The 23,195-nt window shown below is 40.9% G+C and overlaps 1 protein-coding gene across 2 annotated transcripts in view; it reads right to left on the reverse strand.

The window, feature by feature from the left end:
* Positions 1-23,195, reverse strand: part of PLXDC1 (plexin domain containing 1) — a 102,160-nt gene that overhangs the window by 37,660 nt on the left and 41,305 nt on the right. For both annotated transcript variants that reach the window (XM_058180804.1, XM_058180803.1), the window contains exon 2: positions 21,939-22,102. In XM_058180804.1, coding sequence (XP_058036787.1) covers positions 21,939-22,102 — 164 coding nt within the window. The remainder of the gene's footprint in view (positions 1-21,938; positions 22,103-23,195) is intronic.

Genomic DNA, 23,195 nt, shown 5'->3' on the forward strand with positions numbered 1-23,195 from the left:
TTTGTAGTCCCATGGAGACCGCAGATTAGAGGCCGCAGATTGAGGAAGTCTGACCTACAGCTATCATTGGTAGTCCACTCCAAATTAAATGCTTGAGGACAAAAATGATAGTGAGAGAACAAACTAAAAATAGCTTTAATTTGAGTAATTTAGTCATATCTCCCAAAGAGATTTCCTTTTTTAAAAAAAAGTTTGGGGATATGGAACAGGACAGCAATCCTATTTATAAAGTAATATTTAATGTGGAAGAAGCTTCCCTTTCTTGTTTTAGCAAATCTTTGTTCACTGAAGGAAAGACAAATGAAAGTCGAGGGGAAAAAGCTGTCAAGCATAACAAGAATATTTCCCATAAAAGAGAAATAGAAATAACACAGAAACTCAGCCCTAGCAAAGGTTTTGGTGCCATCTTATCTATAAGACAAAAGATCTTCAGCTCCAGGGTGATAGGATTAGCCCTCACTCAAGATCCAAACAGGACAAAGTCATTAATCCATAATAGGAATTAGGAAGCCCCTTCATTGCATCACCCAGCAAGATTCAACCAAGCTTGGGAGTCAAGACAACCTACAAAGTTACCCTGCATGGCCCCATGGGAGTCTGACAACCAATCAGAATACATTTTTTTCACAGGAACAGGAAGCAAGTTAAAAGCCCAAGAGAGGGTATAAATCTCTCTCTCTCACACATCCACCCACCCATGTGCTCGATTGCCTAGGACCTCAAACCATGTGGTTCTGTCCACCACTGAACCACCTTTCCAAGGAGTCTCCATGTTTCCAGTGTCTTTCTTCCCACTTGGAAATGGACCCAGGTGGACATTTCTTTCAACATTATCTACCTATACTGGTGAGGTTTTACAACAAATTAAACAAAAAAAAAAAACATACTTAATTTTGGTTCTCATGTGAATATCCTCTAACCCAAAGCTGTAGAACTTTTCGTCTTCCAAAATGCACTGAATCTGGCAACCTTCCTTACCACCGGTATATATAATTGCTGAGATGGTTAGGCATTATAGTTCAGTAATAACTGAAGAATTGCAAGTTCATACTTCTCCACCCCCTTTATAATAAGGCTGGCAATCCTTATGATTTATATTGATATATTGATCATCAATTGTGTTGTAAATGTTGTACCTTGATGAACGTATCTTTTCTTTTATGTACACTGAGAGCATATGCACCAAGACAAATTCCTTGTGTGTCCAATCACACTTGGCCAATAAAAAATTCTATTCTATTCCACCCCCTTTAACCTTTAAATACGCTAATAACATAAAATGGCTATGCCACTTGGTTTAGTTAGTGGGATCATTTTACTCTGCTGCTTCTGCTTCTAGTAGCATTTAATCTCCTGCCCTGGAAAAATTAACATTTAGGGTAAAAATTTGTTGAACCCTTTCTCATATGAATGATGTAACATATCTCTCAATATAGATATGGTAACTCAGGTAGTGATAGTAGTCCTTAGTACACCTCTTCTCAAGGTTTTTAATTCATTGTTTGCTAAAGACCCTTTATTCTTGTACTACTGTATAATAACCTTTTGTTGAGAGACTTCTATAAGTTAACACCACATGATCCTAAGAAGATATGTTTGGACTTTCAAATTACCCATTTTTTTGCAGAGGGATTTTGTCTTCATAAACACTGTCCTAATCCTTATTGACTTCATGCTGCAGAAGGCTCTGGCTCTAGTTAAATAATCTTGTAGTCAAGATTTTATCCTGGAATGGTACCAATAAAATCATGTGGATTTCACAGTAGCCTTGCTAACAGCAGAATTTTCAACTTCATAAAGAATGCCGAGATTTGGCAGTTATTTTTAACAAGGTATTGGCCAAAGTTTGGACTTGATTGGGAATTGGTCCTTGCGGCCCTTCAAAAGAAGAGAATTAACTTGGAGATTTGCACTCATTCTCTCCTATTTTAATTAAACAAAAATAGTTAACGAAACTGGAAGACAAATTGTTAAAGAAAACCTGCCAAAAAATAATTGCTTTTCTGCAATGTCTAGATTCATAGTCTCTAACCATTGCATAAAATATGTTGATGTAGAAAAACTTTGCCCTTAATCTTTCAACTGCACAGTCTTTCAAATGTTTTCCAAAGCAAATATTTTTATGTCACAACTGGCCAACCTCATTTTAGCCTGATATGATGTACCATTTCAGTCAGTATGGTACATCATGTGAGTGCTTTTGGGTTAATTGAGTAAATAAAGTTAAGTTAATCAGGGTAATATGTGAATATGACCCACATTGGATTTATTTCAGTAGCTTCTTTCTACTGTTCTCTGATCTTTAAACAACTGTGTAATATTCCCGGTCAATTCATATGCAATGATACTGGGAACATGAGTAGAATTTCCACTTTTCCATTTCTTTCCAGATACCTCAATCTTTGGTTTATCAGCTGGTTTTCATTAGTAAATGTTGCAATGACCATACTCTTCCTAGGAAATTCTACTTCCCAGAGCTATTAAGTTAATTCTTCTCCAGACCTTAGTTTTTTTCAGCCAACCATTCAGAAATTAACTGACAATTATTTTGTCTCGTAAACTGGATTCATGCATCAACTTTAGCCATCGCTCGTTTGATCATATTTCACTAAATAAACTGCAATTCACACAACGCACTAAATTGGAAGCTCCAACAATTATATGTTCATATAGCACAGTTGAGAGTACTTCTTACATAGTGTACGAAAATCAAGGTTATAGCAAATCTGAGTATTAAAAGGTAGATGAAAAGGTGGCAAGTAGTCCAGAAAGTGGGACAGGAAGAAAAAAATAAGTGCAAAAGGATTTTAACCTTTTCATTTGTTATTTTGCAACTTCCATACACACCAGTAGTGGGTTTCAGTTTTGGCCATACAGGTTCACTCGTGGGCGCTTGTGTGCTCACACAATGCTTCTGCGCATGCGCAAAGACATCCAGGCAGGTGGGCGGAGCCTCCTGGTAGCAACCCACCACTGATACACACGATTAGTTCTTAAATTAGAGCAGATGCTGCAGTTCTTTTCCTACTTGCTTATACTAATATTCCTTCTCTGAATTCCTTTTTGAATTTCTTGTGAGCAAGCTTAAGGAGTTCATTCCAGTTTGGGGAGAGAAGCCTGGTGCTATCATACTTCTCTTATCCAACTGCTCTGGGTACTGGCCCTCTGTTTTGGCATGAAATATATTCTGTGGCATTCATTGGCATTCTTTTTATGATTACTCCTTTATTAGCAGTTTATTAGTATACAGAGCTGATTCTCAGATATAATGTGGAGTACACCAGCATAAATGAAGACCCAAGGTTATATCAGGACTATATCTTCACCTTCAAAATCTCTTGAGAGAAGCTCTTCAGAATAACAGCATTTGTGATGTGAACCATCAAAAGTGTATTAGTTCCACAGTTGTCACCCATGTTAGCCTATTTTCTCATTTCAGGATTCACACGTTAAGGAGCTTCCAAATGTGTTCTCAATAAAGTGAGGGAAAACAAATGAAAAGAGCAAATGCCGGGACTGGGTGGACTTGGCTGTTTCTACATCTCGGATTGTGCTCCATCATGACCTCATTACTGGATCTTTATTATGTCCCAATCCACCGCCTTTATTTAGTTACAGCAAGGCTCAAGAAGGGAACAGAAACAAAACAAGCTGAGGGGAGGGAGAAGGAAAGAAGGAAGGAGTTCTGAGTAAGGTTTTGTAATCTAATTATATTATTTTGCTGAATATTTTGGCTACCTTTTTTACAGAGATATCCCTAAGTAGAATCCTCTAGAAAAGGGTAGGAGATGGAGGAACCAGCCAGCCAGACTTAGCCTTGATAAGAAGGAGGGAAACTGCTTGAGGCCCCTCTCAAAATATATTTTGGTATTTGAAAAGATCTATGTATGATGTAAATTGGGTTAAGATTATTTATTTATTATTTATTCATTCATTCATTTAGTATTCATTAATTTAGTTCATATGGCTGTCCATTCTTCAGGAGACTTTGCAGATAAGAGATTCTTAAATAAACATCACTCTGTGTGTGTGTGTGTGTGTGTGTGTGTGTGTGTTTGTAAATTGAAAAAAATATATAATGGATTAGGAACAAACCACAAACCACCCATATAGTGGGTTGATCAAACTCTTGGCCCAATGCCTGGGGAAAGAACTTAGTCTTCAGAGCTTTCTTAAAGGGTGGTAGGTCAGGGCCAGCTGAATCTCAGAAGTTTGAGGGAAATGCTCAATACAGCAGATACCGGAACAGAGAAGACATTCCTCTTGGGTATCCAAAGACCCAAGAGGTCCCATCCAAAGACTTCGTTGAATTGATGAGATGTGGAGTAGGCCAACCACATACATATGGCTGCATGTTTGCATAACATAAGCAACCAAGTCAGTTGCTCCACAGAACAGTCAATTCACCCTTATGGAGCAATATATAACCATGGTTGGTTCAAATAATCAGCAGGCAGCTATTTTTAAAAAAAATCAATTGAAAAAAACTGGATACCTATCACAACATTAGATCCTTGAGAATAAAAATAGGTGACCAAGTGCCAGTTCAAGTAGAGTTGAGGAGTGTACTGACTCTCATACTATCCTACCATTTACCAATCTATCCATCTCCAGGAGTGGAGGCAGAGACAGAGTTTTTGGTGAAACTTGGTTTTTGCAGTACTGTTCTGTCATATCATCTGTTTCAGGAAAAACCCATTGCTTTATTAATCTCAATTTGTCCATAGAATCAGGAGGAGTTAGATTTACTTTAAAATGTGAGGGTATTTGGGACTGAAACTAACCTTGCTAATAGACTGGATTATGGTATTTTCACAATATAACATCTCTCTCCTTGATGTAGCCATGAGTTTAATGGATTGGATTCTATGATTAGCATATGTTGTTATAAACCTGAATATATTATTTGCAGTGGGATTTTGGTAATAGGAATGAGGTCTGCCTCCATATATACCCCAAATGTCTATTTGTTTACTATAATAGAAAATCAATAAAAAACTACACAAACACAATATACACAACAGATATATAAAGAAAAATGCTATCTTAAAAGAAAAAGGGAAAGAGAGTGCTAATTCACTTTAAATAACAGTTGTCATGGAATAAAAATACCGTATATACTCGAATATAAGCCGATCCGAGTATAAGCCGAGGTCCCCAATTTTACCCCAAAAAACTGGGGTAAACTGGGGACTCGAGTATAAGCCGAGGGAGGGAAATGAGGCAGCTACCGGTCAGGGAAAGCCTCCCTCCCTCAGCCGAGAAGGCTGGCGGCTCCCGCCCGCCCTCTCACTGCACCGCAGGGCTTCCCGTGCTAATGCAAAAGCCCGAAGTTTGCACCATCCGTATAATGTGAAAAAGAAAAAAAAAACTCAAGTATAAGCCGTATATACTCGAGTATAAGCCGAGGGGACGTTTTTCAGCACAAAAAACGTGCTGAAAAACTCGGCTTATACTCGAGTATATACGGTAGTTGTATAGAATTTGGTTAATTTCTGAAAACAGCTGGATAGTATAGAATAGAATTCTTTATTGGCCAAGTATGATTTGACATACAAGGAATTTGTCTTTGGTGCATATGCTCTCAGTGTACATAAAAGGAAAAAAAGTGGTGGGGGAAGGAGAGGGAAAAAATACATTAGTCAAGAATCATAAGATACAACATTGATGGTCATAGGTTACGAATAAGGTTACTAATTAGGTCATAGGTTACTTATAAGCAATCAAATCATACTAGGAAACAATAGAACAATATAACAATATATAATCGTAAAAATACAAGCAACGTAGTTAATAGTTATGTGGGAGGAGACAGGTAATAGGAAGGATGAGATGAAGAATAGTAATACAGTCTTAGTAAATAATTTGACAGTGTTGTGGGAATTAGTTGTTTAGCAGAGTGATGGCATTTTGGAAAAAACTGTCCTTGTGTCTAGTTGTTCTGATGTGCAGTACCCTATAGTTTTGAGGGTAGAAGTTTAAACAATGTGTGTCCAGGATGTGAGGGGTCGGTAGATATTTTCACAGCCATTTTTTTGAGTCGTGCAGTATACAGGTCCTCAATGGAAGGCAGATTGGTAGCAATTGTTTTTTCTGCAGTTCTAATTATCCGTTGAAGTCTGTGTCTGTCTTGTTTGGTTGCTGCTTCATCCAAGTTTGAGGGGGTGCGGCAAGAACTGAGGTGAGACAGATATCAACAGCTAATGTTTATTCTAACAAATGTACTTCATGGTACCAGTCAGTAACAGAACAGAATGCACCCAGTTGACAGCTACTTTATACTTGGCTTTATAATTGTATACTTTATTCAAATTAGGAACACATTGTCCCCGCTAGGAGACAGACCAGAGGGAGAACTTAGAACATAGCACTCCTTCCCATCTAGTCTGCGTATGTGTAGCCTTGAAGATACGCTGGGTGTCGCCAGACTTGGTTTGATCTTTAGGGGCTTGTTTTTGCCAATGGTTCTGATTGGCAAGCCTCATCTTCTGGTGGACTACCAATTGCCGTCATCACCATCAGACTTTCCAGAGGAGGACCTTCAGGAACTCTCTCTGGGGTGGCTGGTAAGTTAATGGGTTCATTTTCGTAAGAGTGGCTGGCTACCATTCGTGGTGGGCTGTTATATTGTCCCGTGCTCAGCACCATGAGTAGGTTTTCCTGCACAGCCTCATCGGGCGATTTTTGTGCCACGCTGTTCTATCAGGCTCTAAGTTGATCACAGTGGTGCTGCCACACTCACCATGGTCTAGCTCCACCCTGTATAAACTTACCCAGCAACCACAAGGGATGGCCTTATAATTTTGGGCAGATATGGTGTCACCCATGCTAAATGAATGGGATGCGCCTCGAGTCTAGGGGCCTGCTGGGCGAATATTGGGGGTGAAGCCTATCTAGGGTGGTTCTCAGCCGCCTGCCTATGAGTAATTCTGTTGGGCTCTTGTGTGAGCTGGCATGGTGTGGTGTGCTGCACTAGCAGGTACTCATCTATCCTCTCTTGCCAATTCCTGGGGCCCATCTTCCCTAGTGCTTCCTTAGAGGATTGGACCATGTTCCGCAAACCCATTACTGGCCGGATGAAATGAGGAAATCAGGCAGTGGTTGATTCCTACTCCAGCTAAAAATAGCTCAAATGCGGTGGACATTAGCTGGAGCCCGTTGTCCGACACCAACAGGTCGGGCAACCCATGAGTAGTAAACAGTTTCCTCAGGGCCCTAATGACCACTTCCAAGGTGGTAGAATATATTAGCATGATTTTTACCCACTTCGAGTAAGCATTGGCTACGACTAAGAAAACCTGCTACTGGAATGGCCCCGCAAAATCAATATGTATGTGGGACCATGGTGCCCTTGGGTTCTTGTGTCTGCAATTTAGGCAGCAAGGATCTGGTCTCTTGGCACCTTTGACAGGTGGAGTCCCATTTAATTATTTCTTTATCTAGCTTGGGCCAAAGATAACTCCTTCCCAGGGCCTTCATTCTCATTATGTCTGGGTGGCCCTGGTGCAGGGTCTTAAGTATAGACTCTCTGAGGGGGAGAATCACAATCCGGTGTCCCCATTGAAGGCAGCCCCTTTGGGCCGAGAGTTCATGCTGCTTCATTTTTTAAGGCTGAAGCTCTGGGTTCACAGATCTCTGAGGCCAACCTCGGTGTACCCAGTCTAAAACCTGGATGATTACCTGATCCCGAGTAGAATGCTGGGCAATGTCAGAGGTGATCACCGGGAGCAGGGAGCTGTCAATCAGGAAAACAGGTGAGGCAGCACTGGGTCTTTTACCATGGTTTGCAGAGGGCAGCAGCTAAGTGCATTGGTGTGTCAGAGGTGCTTTCCAGGCCAGTAGGTCAGAGTGAAGGAATATGCTACCAGGAACTCCATCCATCGGGTCATGGTTTACGCCAATTGCCTGATCTTCGGACCTTTCGCCGTGAGCTGAAAACGCATTTATTTATTCAAGCGGGACTGGCTTAAAAGTTTTATTAAATTTTAATTGGGACTATTTATGAATTTTAGGGTTTTAAATTGATTGTTTTAAATTTCGGCCATTTATGTAATATGCTTGGTTTTAAGTTTCTGTTTTAATGTGTATATTGTGGGGTTTTATTATTTGGCTGTACACCGCCCTGAGTCCTTCGGGAGAAGGGCGGTATAAAAATCTAATAAAATAAATAAATAAAAATAATCTATGGCGAGAGAATCTGCAGGGTCTGGCGGTTGCCGGCCAGGAGTCTCAATAGAGGCTTGTGTTCGGTAACAAGTCCAAATGTGCGGCCGTAGAGGTAGTCATGAAGTTTTTTGACTCTGGCCACAAGCGCCAATACCTCCTTGTCTATTTGAGAGTAGTTTCTTTCCATGGTGACCAAGGTTCGGGGAAAAACAGCTACGGGGGCCTCAATGCCACTTGGCTTAGGACAGCAGCGATCCCTTATGGGAACATATCGCAGGCCAACCGCAGGGGAAGGTTTTCACTATATTAAGTGAGAACTGCGTTGGAAACCAGGAGCTGTTTGACAGCTTTGAAAGCGGCAGACGCCTCAGCACTCCAGAACCATGGAGCCCTTTGGTCCAGGAGGTGGTGAAGTTCAGCCACCAATGCTTTGTGTGGGAGAAAAATCGCATAGAAGTTTAAAAGACCCAGGAATGCCTGGAGTTTGATCTCACTGCGAGGAGGTGGTGCTTCTGGGATTGCCTTTGTCTTAGCTGATGTGGAGTGCAGACTGGAGCTGTCTATTAGGAACCCCAGAAATTCCACTTGGGGCACTGCGATGTTCTTCTTCATTTTGAGTCTGACGCGCCAGAAATGATGGAGCACCTGGCACAGTCTGGTCATCAGCTCTGGCATGCTGGGTGCAGAAACCAGCATGTCATCAAAATAAGGCATGACCCCAGGATTTCCTTGGAGCAGGCATTCCATCAGGCTCTGGAACAACCCCGGGGCCACACTCACTCTGAATTGGAGTCGGTGGCATTTGAATGCACCTCTGTGCGTGATCGTCTGGGCCTCTGCGATGGCATTGTCAACAGGCAGTCGAGCTTTGCGAAAATAGATCCATTACCTAGGGAGTGCAGCAGGTGCTGCACTACTGGCACCAGATAGGCATGGGCTTGCAATGCCCAATTTAGAGTACCCCTATAATCCGCACAGATACAGATTGAGACATCAGCCTTGATGGATGTCACAATGGGTGTCTCCCAGGGGTAAAAGTCTCCCGGTTTGGACCAGATTGCCCAATCCGATAGTGATGGTGGTGGGTGGTTCAGAGAACCAGTAACAAAAATCCCTGCCCCCTCCCATGCCCAGCTGAGCTGCGCAATCAACAGAGAGTGTTTTTTTTAACTTTTAAAAGCATTTTCTCTTTGGATGAAAAAATGCTTTTAAAAGTAAAAAAAGGCTCTGATGATCGCGCAGCTCAGCTGGGATCATCAGAGGCTTTTAAAAGCATTTTTTCTACAACCTCTGGCTGAAGATGTTGTAAAAAATGCTTTTAAAAGGCTCCTCTGATGATCCCAGCTGAATTGCCTGATTGTCAGAATCTTTTTTTTCTTTTAGAAGCAAAAAAAATGCTTTCTGTGTTTCTTCTCCCAAATTTACAGCCCCAATTTTAGGTTGTATTTGCTTTGCTTCCTTTTCCCCTTTTTTAACCATTCCTACCTCTTCTTCCATCTTAACTTCTAACAATGGCAAACTTCCAACCTTCAATATTTTAGTATAAAAATCTCTTGCTTTAAAAACTGTATTAAGACAATATTTCCCTCCCTTATAGTTTACTGTTAATCCAGCTGGTACATTCCATCTATACTGTATCTGGAGATTTCTAAGCTGATCCACCAAAAAAGCACATTCTTTTCTATTTCTTAACATTTTAGAAGGAATTTCTTTCAATACCAATATCTCTTGTCCCAATATTTGAATTTTGTTTTTATAAGAAACTTGTGAAATTTCATTCCTAATCTTCCTAGATGTAAAATAAATTACTACATCTCTTGGCAAATGTCTCTGCTTTGCAACCCATGAATTAACATGGTAATTTTTTTCAATTTGGATTTCAAAGTCCACTGTTTTCTGTCCAATCAGCTGTGCAAAAGCCTCTGCAAAAATCTTTTTTAAGTCCTCTCGTTTATTTTCTTTCAGGCCTCTTACTCTCAATGCAAATTCCATAACTCTGTATTGCAATAAAACCCGCTCTTCTTCTGCTCTCTCCGCCTTGATCTGGAGCACCTCTATTTTATTTTTTAAGTCCAAATTAACTTGATTAATTTCTTCAACTCTATCATCCAACTGCTTTATATTCTCTGCCTTGGTCTGAAACTCCTCTATTTTGCTTTTTAAATTCAAATTAACTTGATCAATCTCTTCCACTTTTTCATCCAATTATTTTATATATTCAACCAGAGTCTTAAATGCTGCCACCACTTCTTCTCTTATCTCTTCACCCTCAGTTGCAATAAAATCTTTAATTTTCAATATTTTCTCCTCAATTTCCTTAATTTTTTTATCCCAAACAGAAATTTGACCCTTCAGAAATTCCTTCAGCTCCTCTTGTAATTTATGTAGTTGAATTCACGGGGTTCCAACTTCCTTGAAGACAGCAGACTGTATTTGTACAGAAACCATCTTACTTTGATTTTATAATTTAAAACAAAATCAAATCTTTTCGTAAACACAGTATTTAAGTTGAATAAATCAGTTGTATAATCCTTCCAGCTTTCACTTTATAATTTCTTCAAACTATATAAATTTTACTATATAAACGTAACATCCAGCAAGTTTAAGCAAAGTTATAAACAGTAACAGTGTTAATAAACACCTCTTTGACTTTCACTTTCATGCCCATTATACTCAGACGCCATTTCCTTTCTTCTCAAATGGAATCCACACACGGGGTTGAGGTCTGGTACTCACATCTACCTTGCCTCCTGACATTGCTCTGTCTGGTTAAGTCAAAAATCCATTTAATCTCAATATTGATCACAGATGTGGTTGCGGCGTTTTGCTCTGCCAAAAAAGACAGAGGCGTCCTAGATCCGGAGCTCTTTGGGTTACCAAGGGAGCTCTTCCCTTCAAGCCTCCATGATCATTTCTGGTGCTTTTGGGGGAGCTCTACCTCCACCCGATCGCTCACCTTTCCCTCTTCACCCGGGGGAAAGATTTCCAAGCCACTAGACAGCTGATTTTCGCTGTCTTAGCAGCTCTACGTGATCCAGGGCTGGCAGTCTAAAAAGACCATCCTCAATGACCAGTGGAGCCACAGGAAGTCCCCAACTCATTAAATCTTATTGAGTTGATACCGTATATGGTCAATCCCAGGGCTTCAAACCAATTAAGCCCCAGAAAACTAGGTAAAGAGCAATCAACAACCACCAATGGCAGATGACCAGAGAATTCCTTAAACTGCACCTTGAATTTGCCACTGCCTACGATGGGAATAGTCTGATAGTCTCTTAACATAGGCTACATGGTTCCAAATGTCTCTTGGCGATTCTTGGCACCAGTCATTTTAATGTGCTCCACAAGACTATTGATGTGGCTGATCCCGTGTCCACCTCCACCAGCCACGGCGTTCCCTTGATCTGGACCGTAAGGCGGATTTTCTGTTTGACAGGTTGCCCGCTCTGATGACAGGCCGAGTTCCCTTTGGTTGTTTTGTGGAAAATGGCAATGCAGTCGTCTTGATTTCTGGCAGTTCTCTGAGGAACACGCATGTTGAATGGCTGCCTGTCCAATGGTCTTTTTGGCGGTTAGGCCGATCTGCAGACCCTGGTGAGATGGCCTTTCCACCCACAACAGTGGCAGATAGCGTCTTTATAGTTGCAGGCAGCTCTAGGATGATTTCCTCCACAACCCTTGCATTTTGCCTGGCTCTTTTTTCTTGCCTCATTAAGGCAATTGACATCTTCCTCCCCATCTGAATTGTCCTGGAGGTCGGCTTCACTGTAGTGAATGGCAGTTCCTTTTGATTTTGGTGGGCTTTGGCCCCTCTGCATGTCAGCTTGACATGCATGTCAGCCCCTCGATTAGATAGTTCTGTTGCACATGCTTCGTCAAATGCTGTTTGGAAGGTGAGGTCTGGCTTAGCTAGTAGCCAACGCTAAGCCACTAGCCATTCACTAACCGGTCAATTTGGATAATCATCCAAATTTACAAAATCGATTCTCTTTCCGCCTGGTCCCTGTGGTAGAACAGTTGGCGGCGAGCGATTCTGGATGGCGCTGGAGTGTAGTGATTCTTTAATTTGTTCATGAAACTGTCCCAGGTCCCTGAATGTATCAATTTTGGTGCCATCAGCGTCATCTCAGTTTCAAACATCTCTGTTCCACAAAAACTGAGGAAACAGGTGCAATTCCGGTCACTTGATAGGTCCGTGTAGGTGTTAGTGATAAGGAAACATTCAAAATGCACTACATACGGCTCCCACAATTCCATGGCTGGGTTGAACAGCACAAAGTTATGTGAGGAAGCCATTCCTGCCAACTGTCGGTAGACAATTGGGACAACATATCATCGTTCACAAGAGAAGTATGCACTAGTGTACACCGCTCTTTAGTGACTCCACTCACTCTGTTCCCTCAGCCCTGCATCCCACCTTAGTTGCCAGTGCTTCATCGGAGCTCGAGGGGGTGCAGCAAGGACTGAGTCGAGACAGATATCAACAGCTAACATTTATTCTAATAAGTGCACTTCATGGTAACAGTCAGTAACAAAACAGAACGCACCCGGTTGACAGCTCTTTTATACTTGGCTGTCAAACGGCAGCCAATCAAGAACAAGTCAGGAATGCATTGTCCCTGCTAGGAGGACAGACAGAGGGAGAACTTAGATGCAACACAGACAGTTACAGAGGTGCAGATGACAGACTCAATAATTCTCTGTAGAACTGAATCAGCAGCTCCTTGGGCAGATTGCACTTTCTGAATTGGCACAGAAAGAACATTCTTTGTTGTGTTTTTTTGATGACATTTTTGATGTTAGGTGTCCATTTTAAGTCTTGAGTTATGATAGAACCTAGAAACTTGAAGGTCTCTACTGTTGATACTGTGAGTTTCTCCTAAAATCTACCACCATTTCCGTTTTGAGTGTGTTTAGTGCAAGATTGTGGTTGCACCACAAGGCTAGTTGTTCAACCTTTTGTCTGTATGCAGATTTGTCGTTGTCTCGAATAAGACCAATCGATGTTGTATCTGTCAGCTTTGGAAGCCATATTAGGCCGGAAGCTTCTGTGCTGCCACTTTCTCATGTGTGGGAAAGTAGGAGGGGGGATTTAGTAGAGGGGTTGTCTTTAGACTTAATAGCATTCTTCCTGTCAGTCAAGGTCAGGCCAATCCTACATCTGGAGAAGGAGTGGTCGGAGTGCTGTCTCGAGATGGGACGGATGGAGATTGGAGCATGTGATCGACTGAGGAGTCAGGGGATGGTCTTGGGGGTTTTGATTTAATGAGGGAAAACCCAGACCTCTCAGATTTGGGTTTTCCCAGATGTGCCCGTTTACCTATTCTAGTAAATAGAACTTTGAAAGATGATTGCTTTGGAGTTTTACTTGGAGTTGGGGTCTTTTTCTGGAATGCTGACAGTATCATCTGCAAACTTCAGTACTTTAACAGAGGGATCTTTTGAGATGCAGTCATACTGAACTGATTAAAAAAAATATTAAAATACGTGTAACTTCACTGGAATTTTTGTTGTTGTTGTTGTTAAAATAGCTTGAAGCCAGATGAGATAACCATCCCTATTCGGCAGTCAGATAGGATATGTGAACCACTGTTTCTATTTCATTATTTTGCAAAACCAGGTGCACTGAGAGAAAGGTATGTTACTTTTGTCAAGTAGCAACTCTTTGAAGAGTTGATTGTAATAAAAAAAATCAACTTATATGGGAATCAGATAGGAGGATAGATTTTGCAAAGCAGTTCAGCATTTGCTCAGCTGTGCAATAACCCAAAAATGACATATTAACAGACAAGTGTCCTTCAAGTATAATACCATTTTTCAATATTGAGTGACTGCAACAAGCAAATATGAAGCAAAGATTTGAAAAATCATGATTGAGAATGAGGAAATAAAATATTTCAGAATCCAGTTTGGGGATGAGATGAGACCCAGGTTCTTCCCAAGAAATGATAACGAGGACATTGTCACCATTACATCCAAGCTGTAATGTACTCCACCTCCCCTTTCTCTTTCTTTCTTTCTTTCTTTCTTTCTTTCTTTCTTTCTTTCTTTCTTTCTTTCTTTCTTTCTTTCTTTCTTTCTTTCTTTCTTTCTTTTTCCCATTCTACGGAGATACTCATGGCCTCTTCTAAGTCATCCATTACTAAGTTTTGGAAAGTAGCCTTGTTCTACTTGGCTCAGTTCATCTAAAGATTCTGACATGCTGTCTCTCCATCATCTCAGCATAAGCTGCTAAATTTGGCTCTGACCTTCAGAGATCAGTTAAGGTCTTGTGGTATGCTTTGCCTGCAGTGCAAATTCTCTTATACTACTTCTAACTTCCAATCAGAGTCAGCTAAAAGGTATTTTTGTTGTTAAATGTTTTTCTAGCAAGAATCTAACTGTGGGACAAATTCCCTAAACCTTGGAATCTATTCCTGGCAGAAATTAAGGGGGGGAGCAGCAGGCATATATCAGATGTTTTAAAAGCATAAAGATATTTATTTTTAAAGTATTGCTTACATTCATGTCCTTCCACATGTCTGTGGAGCTTAAATCTTATTATTTAAGATTATTTTGTATTTTGCTTCACGACCAGCCCAAACAACTCTATGGCTAAATTGGGAGAAACTGCCTAATTCCATCTGAACACTCTAACCACTACATCACATTCATCTGCATCATAGGCTGACTTTTTGCATCATTGTTAAGCTGTTTTGGTTAACTATGACTAAATCAGAAGCATTCACACAACACAAAAAGCCATCATTCACAATACAAACCACAATGGTTGGATTCACACAGTATACTAATGTCATAAATAAGAAAAATATCTAATGGCTTAATTTAATGTATGAATCCAGCCACATTGAATTCAGTTTAGGTGTTGTCCAATTCCCAAATCCCAATATAATAGCAACATATAAAATTCAATATCACCCCATACAAAATAAATAAATAAGATGGAAATCTGCCTATTCCATAACAATTTGTGCAAAAGGAATGCCATAAGGAATTGTATGCGCTGTAGACCAAGGCCTGAGAAGACTGCCAGCCTTTAAGTCCTCCTTAATTAGGATTGGAGCAGCAGAAATGACACAGGGGACCCCATTCCAGAAGTCAAGTGCCATGACAGAGAAGGTGTCACATAATATTGCATGCATCAAAGTGACCCAAAGTGTACTCATTCTGCTGGCCCACACTAGCTGGCAGAAAATGTGGGGGAGAGGTAGTCTCTCAAATGACTTGGCCCTATGCCCTGTACAGCTTTATAGTAACTAGACAACACATGACCCACTTGGTCTGCAGAAGCTATAAACTTAAGGAAAGCTCTTAATTGGGGAAGAGATGGAAAATCCCCAAATCTAGGTGACCCTAATATTCACAGCCACTTATCTTAATAGGATTAAGTCAAACTGATTCCTCTCCATGCAGGTCTGCACAGCCTCCTAGCATTGGGATACATTGGGTCAATTTGGAATTAAAAGGTACAATTGGTTATCTTCAGCATTCTGATAATACCAAACGTCAAACTGGCAGATAATTTCATTCAGTAGTTTCATGTACATTTTAAACAGGAGGGGAGAGAACATTGTCCCAAACAAAGGAGGGACCTAGGGAGTAAACTCCAACTGGAACTGGAAAAGGAAGAGAAGCACCATAAAACAGTACTCCTAATTCCCAATATCTACAGGCGGCCTAGAAAGATAGGCGGCCTATCAAAAACTGTTGAAGGTCAAGGAGCACAAGGACATTTGCATCACCTCCATCCTCGCTCCACTACAGGTCATCGGTAAGAGTAATGCTGACTCCATACTGAATCCCAGCCTAAATAAATCTAGATAATCCACTTCCTCCAAGGTCTTTGGTAACTACAGTCCTTTTCAACAATCTTCCATAAAAAAAGAAGGTGGTTCTTACTGATTTTGGTCTTCCTTCAATGACCCTCCAGTTTGTTGTGTCTCGTCTGATCTCACCACAGCCGGGGTCTTCTTATCTGCTTCCGAACACGGAGGAATGTCCTAGTATGCCTCCCGGCCCCAGCCCTGGCTCCATACCCAGACAGGCTGAAGAGGAGGAAATACCTCCAACCCCCAGCTCTGGCTCCATGCCCAGGCAAATGGAGCAACTAGACCCCTCCCCCTCCTCCACAGCATGTGAGCCTGAGGGAAGTCAATTGCCAACAGCTGCCGACTGGAGTGACCCTCGCGTCAGAAGACTTGATAGGCGGAGGCAACAGAAGGAAGGGAGGGGCAGGCCTGGATAAGTGCTGAGTCATGGAACCACACCCCATGGCCTATATAAAGGATCTGCTTTCTGGCATTCTCTGAGTCAGGCAACGTCTAAACATATCTTGCTGAAGTCACTGAGGACTTTGCTAGGACTTTGGCAGAGCTGCAGAGGCACGCCTGATTTGGATTTCCCTGACCCGGCCGTCAGCGGAGGAGTGGGACACGACACAGTTATCTTTCCTTGTACTTCACTTCCAAAAGGTCCTAGTAAATCAAGATGCACCCCAGGAATCAGTGGTCAGAGAGAAATCACATAGGAATGATGTTTTAAATAGGGGTGTGATGAGCCACCTGTCCATTTCAGAGACTAAGATATTAAGCCTCAACCCACTGCTCATTAGATCCTCAGGAAAAAAATTCCGAGCTGTTTCTGAAACCCTGCAGGATTCTGCAATTACCTGGGGCAAATCAATCAAATAAATCTTATTTCCCCATTGAGAGGGGACCCCAGGACCCTGGAAGGCAATTAGAGACTGATCTGTCTGTGGACTGATATTAAGGTATTCCACAACCATATAATATCACAACTTCCACAAGGGGAAAAAAATCAGAAAAAATATGTGGCTGCATGCCATCAATGACTTAAGATAGGTGCATGGTTGCCATGGTTGTGAATCCCTAAGCTGCCCTGGACTCAGTCACCAGGTTGCAGATTAAAGTCCCTGAGCAATAAAAATCATAGGGACTCTCACTAATCCAGCCAGTGAATCCAGCAGCTCAGATAGTAGGTTCCAGATAGCTTCTAGAAGAACTGTTTGCTGATGAGGGGGCTCAGTGTGAACACTGGGGGCTTTGTGGTTTTGGTTGTTTTTTTTTGGTTTTTTTTTTGTGTGTGTGTATTTGTTTTGCTTCCTGCAGTCATGATCATTCTGCCATTGAGTAGGATGGGAGGCTGTTTTATTGGATAACTCTAATTTGGAATATGTGTTTCTGCTAAACCTGTTCTGGGGCTGTCAATTCTTCCAACATTCTCTGCAGCTAACCTTTATCACAAGTTTGGGACTTAAGAATGAGCAGAAGATGACACTTATCTCTTTGCCATGAATGCTTTGATTTCTACAGTTCCAGTTACTGCATAGCAACTACAGTTCCAAGGAAGTTTAGCCTTCTGTTCCCTATGATGCATGCAGCATGCTGTGAGCAGACTATACAACCTCTCTGTGTACATTTTTCACTTCAGAGCTACATCTTTGCCCCATAGTGACCTGAAATGAAGCTAGTCAGCTACAAGCATAACTCGGTATGTCGGACTACCTGCTCCCAGCTATAGTGTGCAATGGCCACTCTTGGCACTATACTGTGAGAATATGCAGTGTGAGTTTTCTTTTACGCTGATTTCAATTCATTAAAATATACTGTTCCATTTAGTAATGGTTCACACTCTCATTTCAAAGGGCATAAACAATAGGATGCTAATCTCTGTATCATTCAGAGAACTTTCCAATAGAATTACACTTCTCCATAGACATTCTATTCACCACATGAAGAAGTCTCTATTTTTTTCCTAACCTAGAATAGGAACGTTTTGACCTTCTTGCTCCCTCCAGGGATCACACACTTAAAAATATCCTTTTATTGTTCCATTGGATCTCTTCTCCATTATCCAGCCCATGGCAGTTGTACATATTTACCTTTATTTTGTAAGAAAAATAGAATTTAATTAAATAGATGAAGTAAGCTCATTGGCAATGATAAGAAGTAAATAATGGAGTAAAGCTATATGAGGCACCACAGAGGCAGGAGGAGGGATTTATACCTGACCTAAAGCAATAATGTAGTTTGTTTGTAGTTTAAAAGTTGATTTTAAGCATTACGAAAAAATGGCTGTGTTAGTTCAGCATACACTATTGTGGTTTATCATAGAGATACTGAGTTGGAAGAGGCCTTGGAGATCTTCTAATCCAACCCTCTGCCCAAAACAGAAATCCTGAAACTATCACAGACAAATGAATGTCCGATCATTGCTTGAAAACTCTCCAGTGAGGACCATCCACAACTCCAAAAAGCAGGCTGCCCCACTGCTTAAGAGCATCTGCAGTCATTAAATTCTTCCCATGTTTGAGTTTGGATCTCTTGTGTTAAAGCTTCCATTCGTTAAATTCATCTTTAAAGAAACAGAATCTGAATTTGTTTTAAGCAGCTCTTGGCATGTAATAATAGCAGTTGCATAGAATGTGTTTATTTTTTTCAAAAATAGTTGAATACCAATCTAATGAAATCTAGTGGTTTGTATGTGGTTTTTGTTTAAATAGATACAATCTATGTGTCTCCAGTAGGAGTATATGATCTACATCTTTACGTGACCAGTTCTGCAAGAGCAGGTGTTCCTGAAGCATGCTCGAGCATTTTAACTGTATAAAACATTTTAACTGTTTTAAAACGTTCCATACAGGAGCTCCATACATACAGCTCTTCACATCAAATACATAATTCTAGACAGCTCTTATAAACAATACTGAATTGCAGGATTTATTTTCATCAAGAAGTTAGCTTGGAAGTTGATTAAATGCTTTTATTTTAAAGCTATTACTGCACTTATTATTTAAAAGTCTCAGAGAGCTAAATAATTCCCAATGTATCTCCCATTTTTAAAACCATAACAGCTCTAGGGTGCAGGCTATTTATTTATACTTATTTTAATAGAGCAATTTACATGGCTGCCCAACTCTCTCTTGTGATTCTGATAACAAACTAACCCTACAATATCAAATGAACAATAGAAAGTAGTATAAATGTAAATCATATTCACAGTCTATAAATCAATTTCCACGAACACTAGCATTAATGAAACATGCTCAGGTGACGTTTGGCCCTCTGTTCAAGGGAACATTCATACATTTAAAGTTTTGCAAAAAAAACAAAACCCTCAGCAGGACCATGAAGGGGGGAAGGGGAAGCTCCACAACAGAGACCTACTACAACAGAGAAGGCATCCTTCCATACTTCCTGACTCCTAGCAGAAGCCATTGTTTAATAGATAGGACCTGGAGATAAGCACTCTATCAGATCTGGAGATATCAGCAGAAATAATTGAAGACAGGCAGTCCTGAAAATAAACTGTTTCTATGCTTGGCACCTTGAAACCTTTCTGTAGCTTGGCACCTTGAAACCTTTTGGGCGCCAGCTCAGCTCATGAAGTAGTGGTATGATGCTAAAACACTGCAACTTCATATACTGCTGGGCTCTGACCCAACTGCAGTTTCCAAATTGTTTTTAAGAGCTGCGCTATATAGAGGGGTTATAGTAATAGCCCACCAGATAATATACTAGTCCATCTGGTAGGTAACCATGCATGAGTGACTTCCTGAGGACTACCGCCACATCCAAGAATTGGAGCAACAGGCATATGAGATGGATCTGTGCAAAAACCCTGTTGGTCCAGCTGCCACCTTCTACTTGAATCAGAGCTCTAAATTCAGGAGGATCCTCAAATTACACATCTGGCTGGGGAAAGTATTATTACCTCATTGAGAACTAAAAATGGAAAGTCATTGGATTCAAAGAAACCTGAAAACCCAAGAACGCTTACATATTAATAGCAATAGCATTAGCATTTACCCATATACCGCTTCACAGAGCTTTACAGCCCTCTCTAAGTGGTTTACAGAGTCAACATATTGCTCCCAACAATCTGAGTCCTCAGATTAATAGCAATAGCATGTAGACTTATATACCATTTCATAGTGCTTTTACGGCCCTCTCTAAGTGATTTGCCGAGTCAGCATATTTCCACCAACAATTTGGGTCCTTCTTTTACCCACCTCGGAAGGATGGGAGGCGAGTCAACCTTGAGCCGGTGAGATTTGAACTGCCAAACTGCAGGTAGCAGTCAGCTGAAGTAGCCTGCAGTACTGTATTTTAACCGCTGTGCCACCTCGGCTCTTTAAGGTTGAATTAAGATTGAACTGAAGCCTGTTCTTTCCCATCTAGACCCTCATAGCCTCCAGACTCCAAGAAAGAATCTTGATAGTATCACTTGGTTCACATGGAGTAGGAATTTACAACTGAGTATCATTGTGTACATCAGCTTTTAAATGATTAAAAGGTATGTGGAGAAGTATGCAGCCTCAAATAATAAGGCAAAGCAGAGGCTTGGGGCTTGAACTCTGCTTCTTCCCCTCTCAACACTAACTGGAACCAACCCTGGAAGAAAACAGAAAAACAGGGCAACACCACCCCCTCATTCCTAAACCTCCATAGTTGGTGCAGAAGGACACCATGACTGATGGTACTGAAAGCTGCTAAGAGATCAAGGAGAGCCAGAATGGATGTGCCACATACTTTTTACAACTGAATAACTGAATAACTGAATTTAAATTGTATTTTTATGTAAAAAAAATTTATTGCCGCCGACTCGCACGTGACGGCTCAAGGTGGCTTTCAAGGATATTCCTATACCCATCAGAGGTATTGCATAATGCAATCAATGCTGTTTCAGTATTTTCAAAGCCTAAAACTGCCTGAAATGGATCCAAATAATCTGCTTCCTTTAGTACAGTAGAACCGATCCCTACAAGGGTCAATTCACCTCCATTGGGCCTAGTTCTATGTCATCTTTTAGGAAGCTTTAGCTAACCAGGAGAAACAAGGACAGAAATTATAACTGTAAATTATACAGATGGCTGAGTTCACAGCCTTCAGGACTAACAAGTTCAGACTCTTTTTAGGTCTGACAAATCAGACAACTGTATGTTTGATCAACTCCACATCTTTCGTGTGAACATTGGGCTTAAGCTTTTAAAAAGGAAGAGGGAGAAGCAGAACAGTGCTCCAGAGAGAGAGAGAAAGTGATATTATTGGGTGGTACTGAATAGAGTCTTTTTAGGAAAGCATATACCTGAACCCTACCCACAGAGTGTTCCCGCTCAAAATATAATTCACTATTTCAGGGGTCTCCAACCTTGTCAACTTTAAGACTTGTGGACTTCAACTCCCAGAGTTCCTCAGCCAGCAAAGCTTGGAGGTTGGAGATCCCTGCACTATTTGATATGATTTGATATGACCACACAGGGTGAAATGTTCTATTCAAGACACTAAAACCACCTGTTAAAAATAATCCCTGATTTTAGGTTCCCCCATATATTTCCACTTATGAGCCACTGATCTCAATGGACAAAAAATAATGGAGGGAAAATGGTATTTAGATAGGATTCCATAAGAAAATGGGAAACATTTTATTCCCGGGTTTCTTGATTTTTACATGAGTTTGAAAAATATGGGCTGAGTCAGGGAGGGATTAATGTTTATCTCTTTTTCTGTATAACCTAGCTGTGGTTTTGTCATGAGGATGAAGAATCCGTAGCATTCCAAATACTAATGGAGGCAAAATTCCATCCCCTGTAGCCAAGGTAGCCATCAGGCAAGGTTGGTTAAAGTCTTCCAGCACCTAAAGGGCTCTAATTTCTCCATCTCCCACATCTTTTTACAAGGAAAATTTCCTTAAAGTTTTCTGTCTGATCAAAACCTCTTAAAGATGTGAATTATTTCTTACATGAGACTTACCACAATCTGGGTTTCATTGTCTGTCAGAGTGTCAATAGTCAAACTCCTTCCTGAAAAATCTTGGCTGATTTGTGTCCTTTTGTCTTCAGATGTGGTTTCTCGAGTCTTTCGCTCCCCAATTTGAGAATGTTCTCCAATGATAGCTCCAGGCCCCTGGGTCCAACCTTTAGGAAAAGAATTAAAATTATGAATTATATGTATAAATAAATATATACGAACTATTTCTAAGAGTCAGAATAGAATAGTTCCAGGATGAGTCATCTATGGCCATGAATCTCTTTTCAATGGTCGCTGGAGATTTCCAGCATTTTGTCATTAAAATTTGGCAGTCCAAAAATATTAAGAGCCAAACTTGGGAGGACTTTACAGACTAAAAACACTGCTTTGAATTGTACCTGGAAATCTACTGAAGTCAGTGCAGCACCCACAATAAAAGTGCAAGGTAGCTGTAGCAACACACTCATCAGAAGGTAGGTTGCTACTGTCTTCATCAACTGTGATTTCCATCTTCTAAAGCATTTCTGTTAAAGTTCACTGCAGCAGTCTAGTCCTCATGAGTTGCCCAGCTATTCTATTCCAGGCAGGAGGCGCAGTAATGCACTGCACCAAATAAAGATGAAGAATCCAGCAATAGCTGCAAATCCAAGAGGACTCCCAAGTTGCAGATCTGCTCCTTTGGGAAAGCAACATTCACTTGAGTTACAATAGACAGGGAGGGTTCTGAAGAAAAAGCAATTCCTTCTTCTTAGTGCTCAATCTTAGCCTGTTTCATCTCATCCAGACCCCTGCAGCCTCCAGACACCAAATCAAAACTTTTGCTTCTATAGACTCTCCGACCCAGCTTAGAAGTGTCAACAGCAGCAAACAGATATCCTCTCCCAGTAGTTTCTTATAGGTATTAAAACAGAGGGGTGAGTGGAGGTTTACCAGATATCTGAGCAGGCAAAGAGGGAGATAGACAATTGCAAAGGAGGACTCACTAACTCTTTAACTTACTTGGCATCCACAACAATAATTACAACAATTAGGCCTACATATATGAGTGATGAGCTATGATGGCACAGTAGTTAGAATTCAGAACTGCAGGTTACGTCTGCTGGCTGTCGGCTACCTGCAGCTCACCAGCTCAAGGTTGACTCACCCTTCCATCCTTTTGAGGTCAGTAAAATGAGGACCCAGATTGTTGGGGGCAATATGCTGACTCTGTAAACTGCTTAGAGAAGGCTGTAAAGCACTGTGAAGCATTATATAAGTCTA

The sequence above is a fragment of the Ahaetulla prasina genome, chromosome 4 (assembly GCF_028640845.1).
Source record: "Ahaetulla prasina isolate Xishuangbanna chromosome 4, ASM2864084v1, whole genome shotgun sequence".
Lineage (NCBI taxonomy): Eukaryota > Metazoa > Chordata > Lepidosauria > Squamata > Colubridae > Ahaetulla > Ahaetulla prasina.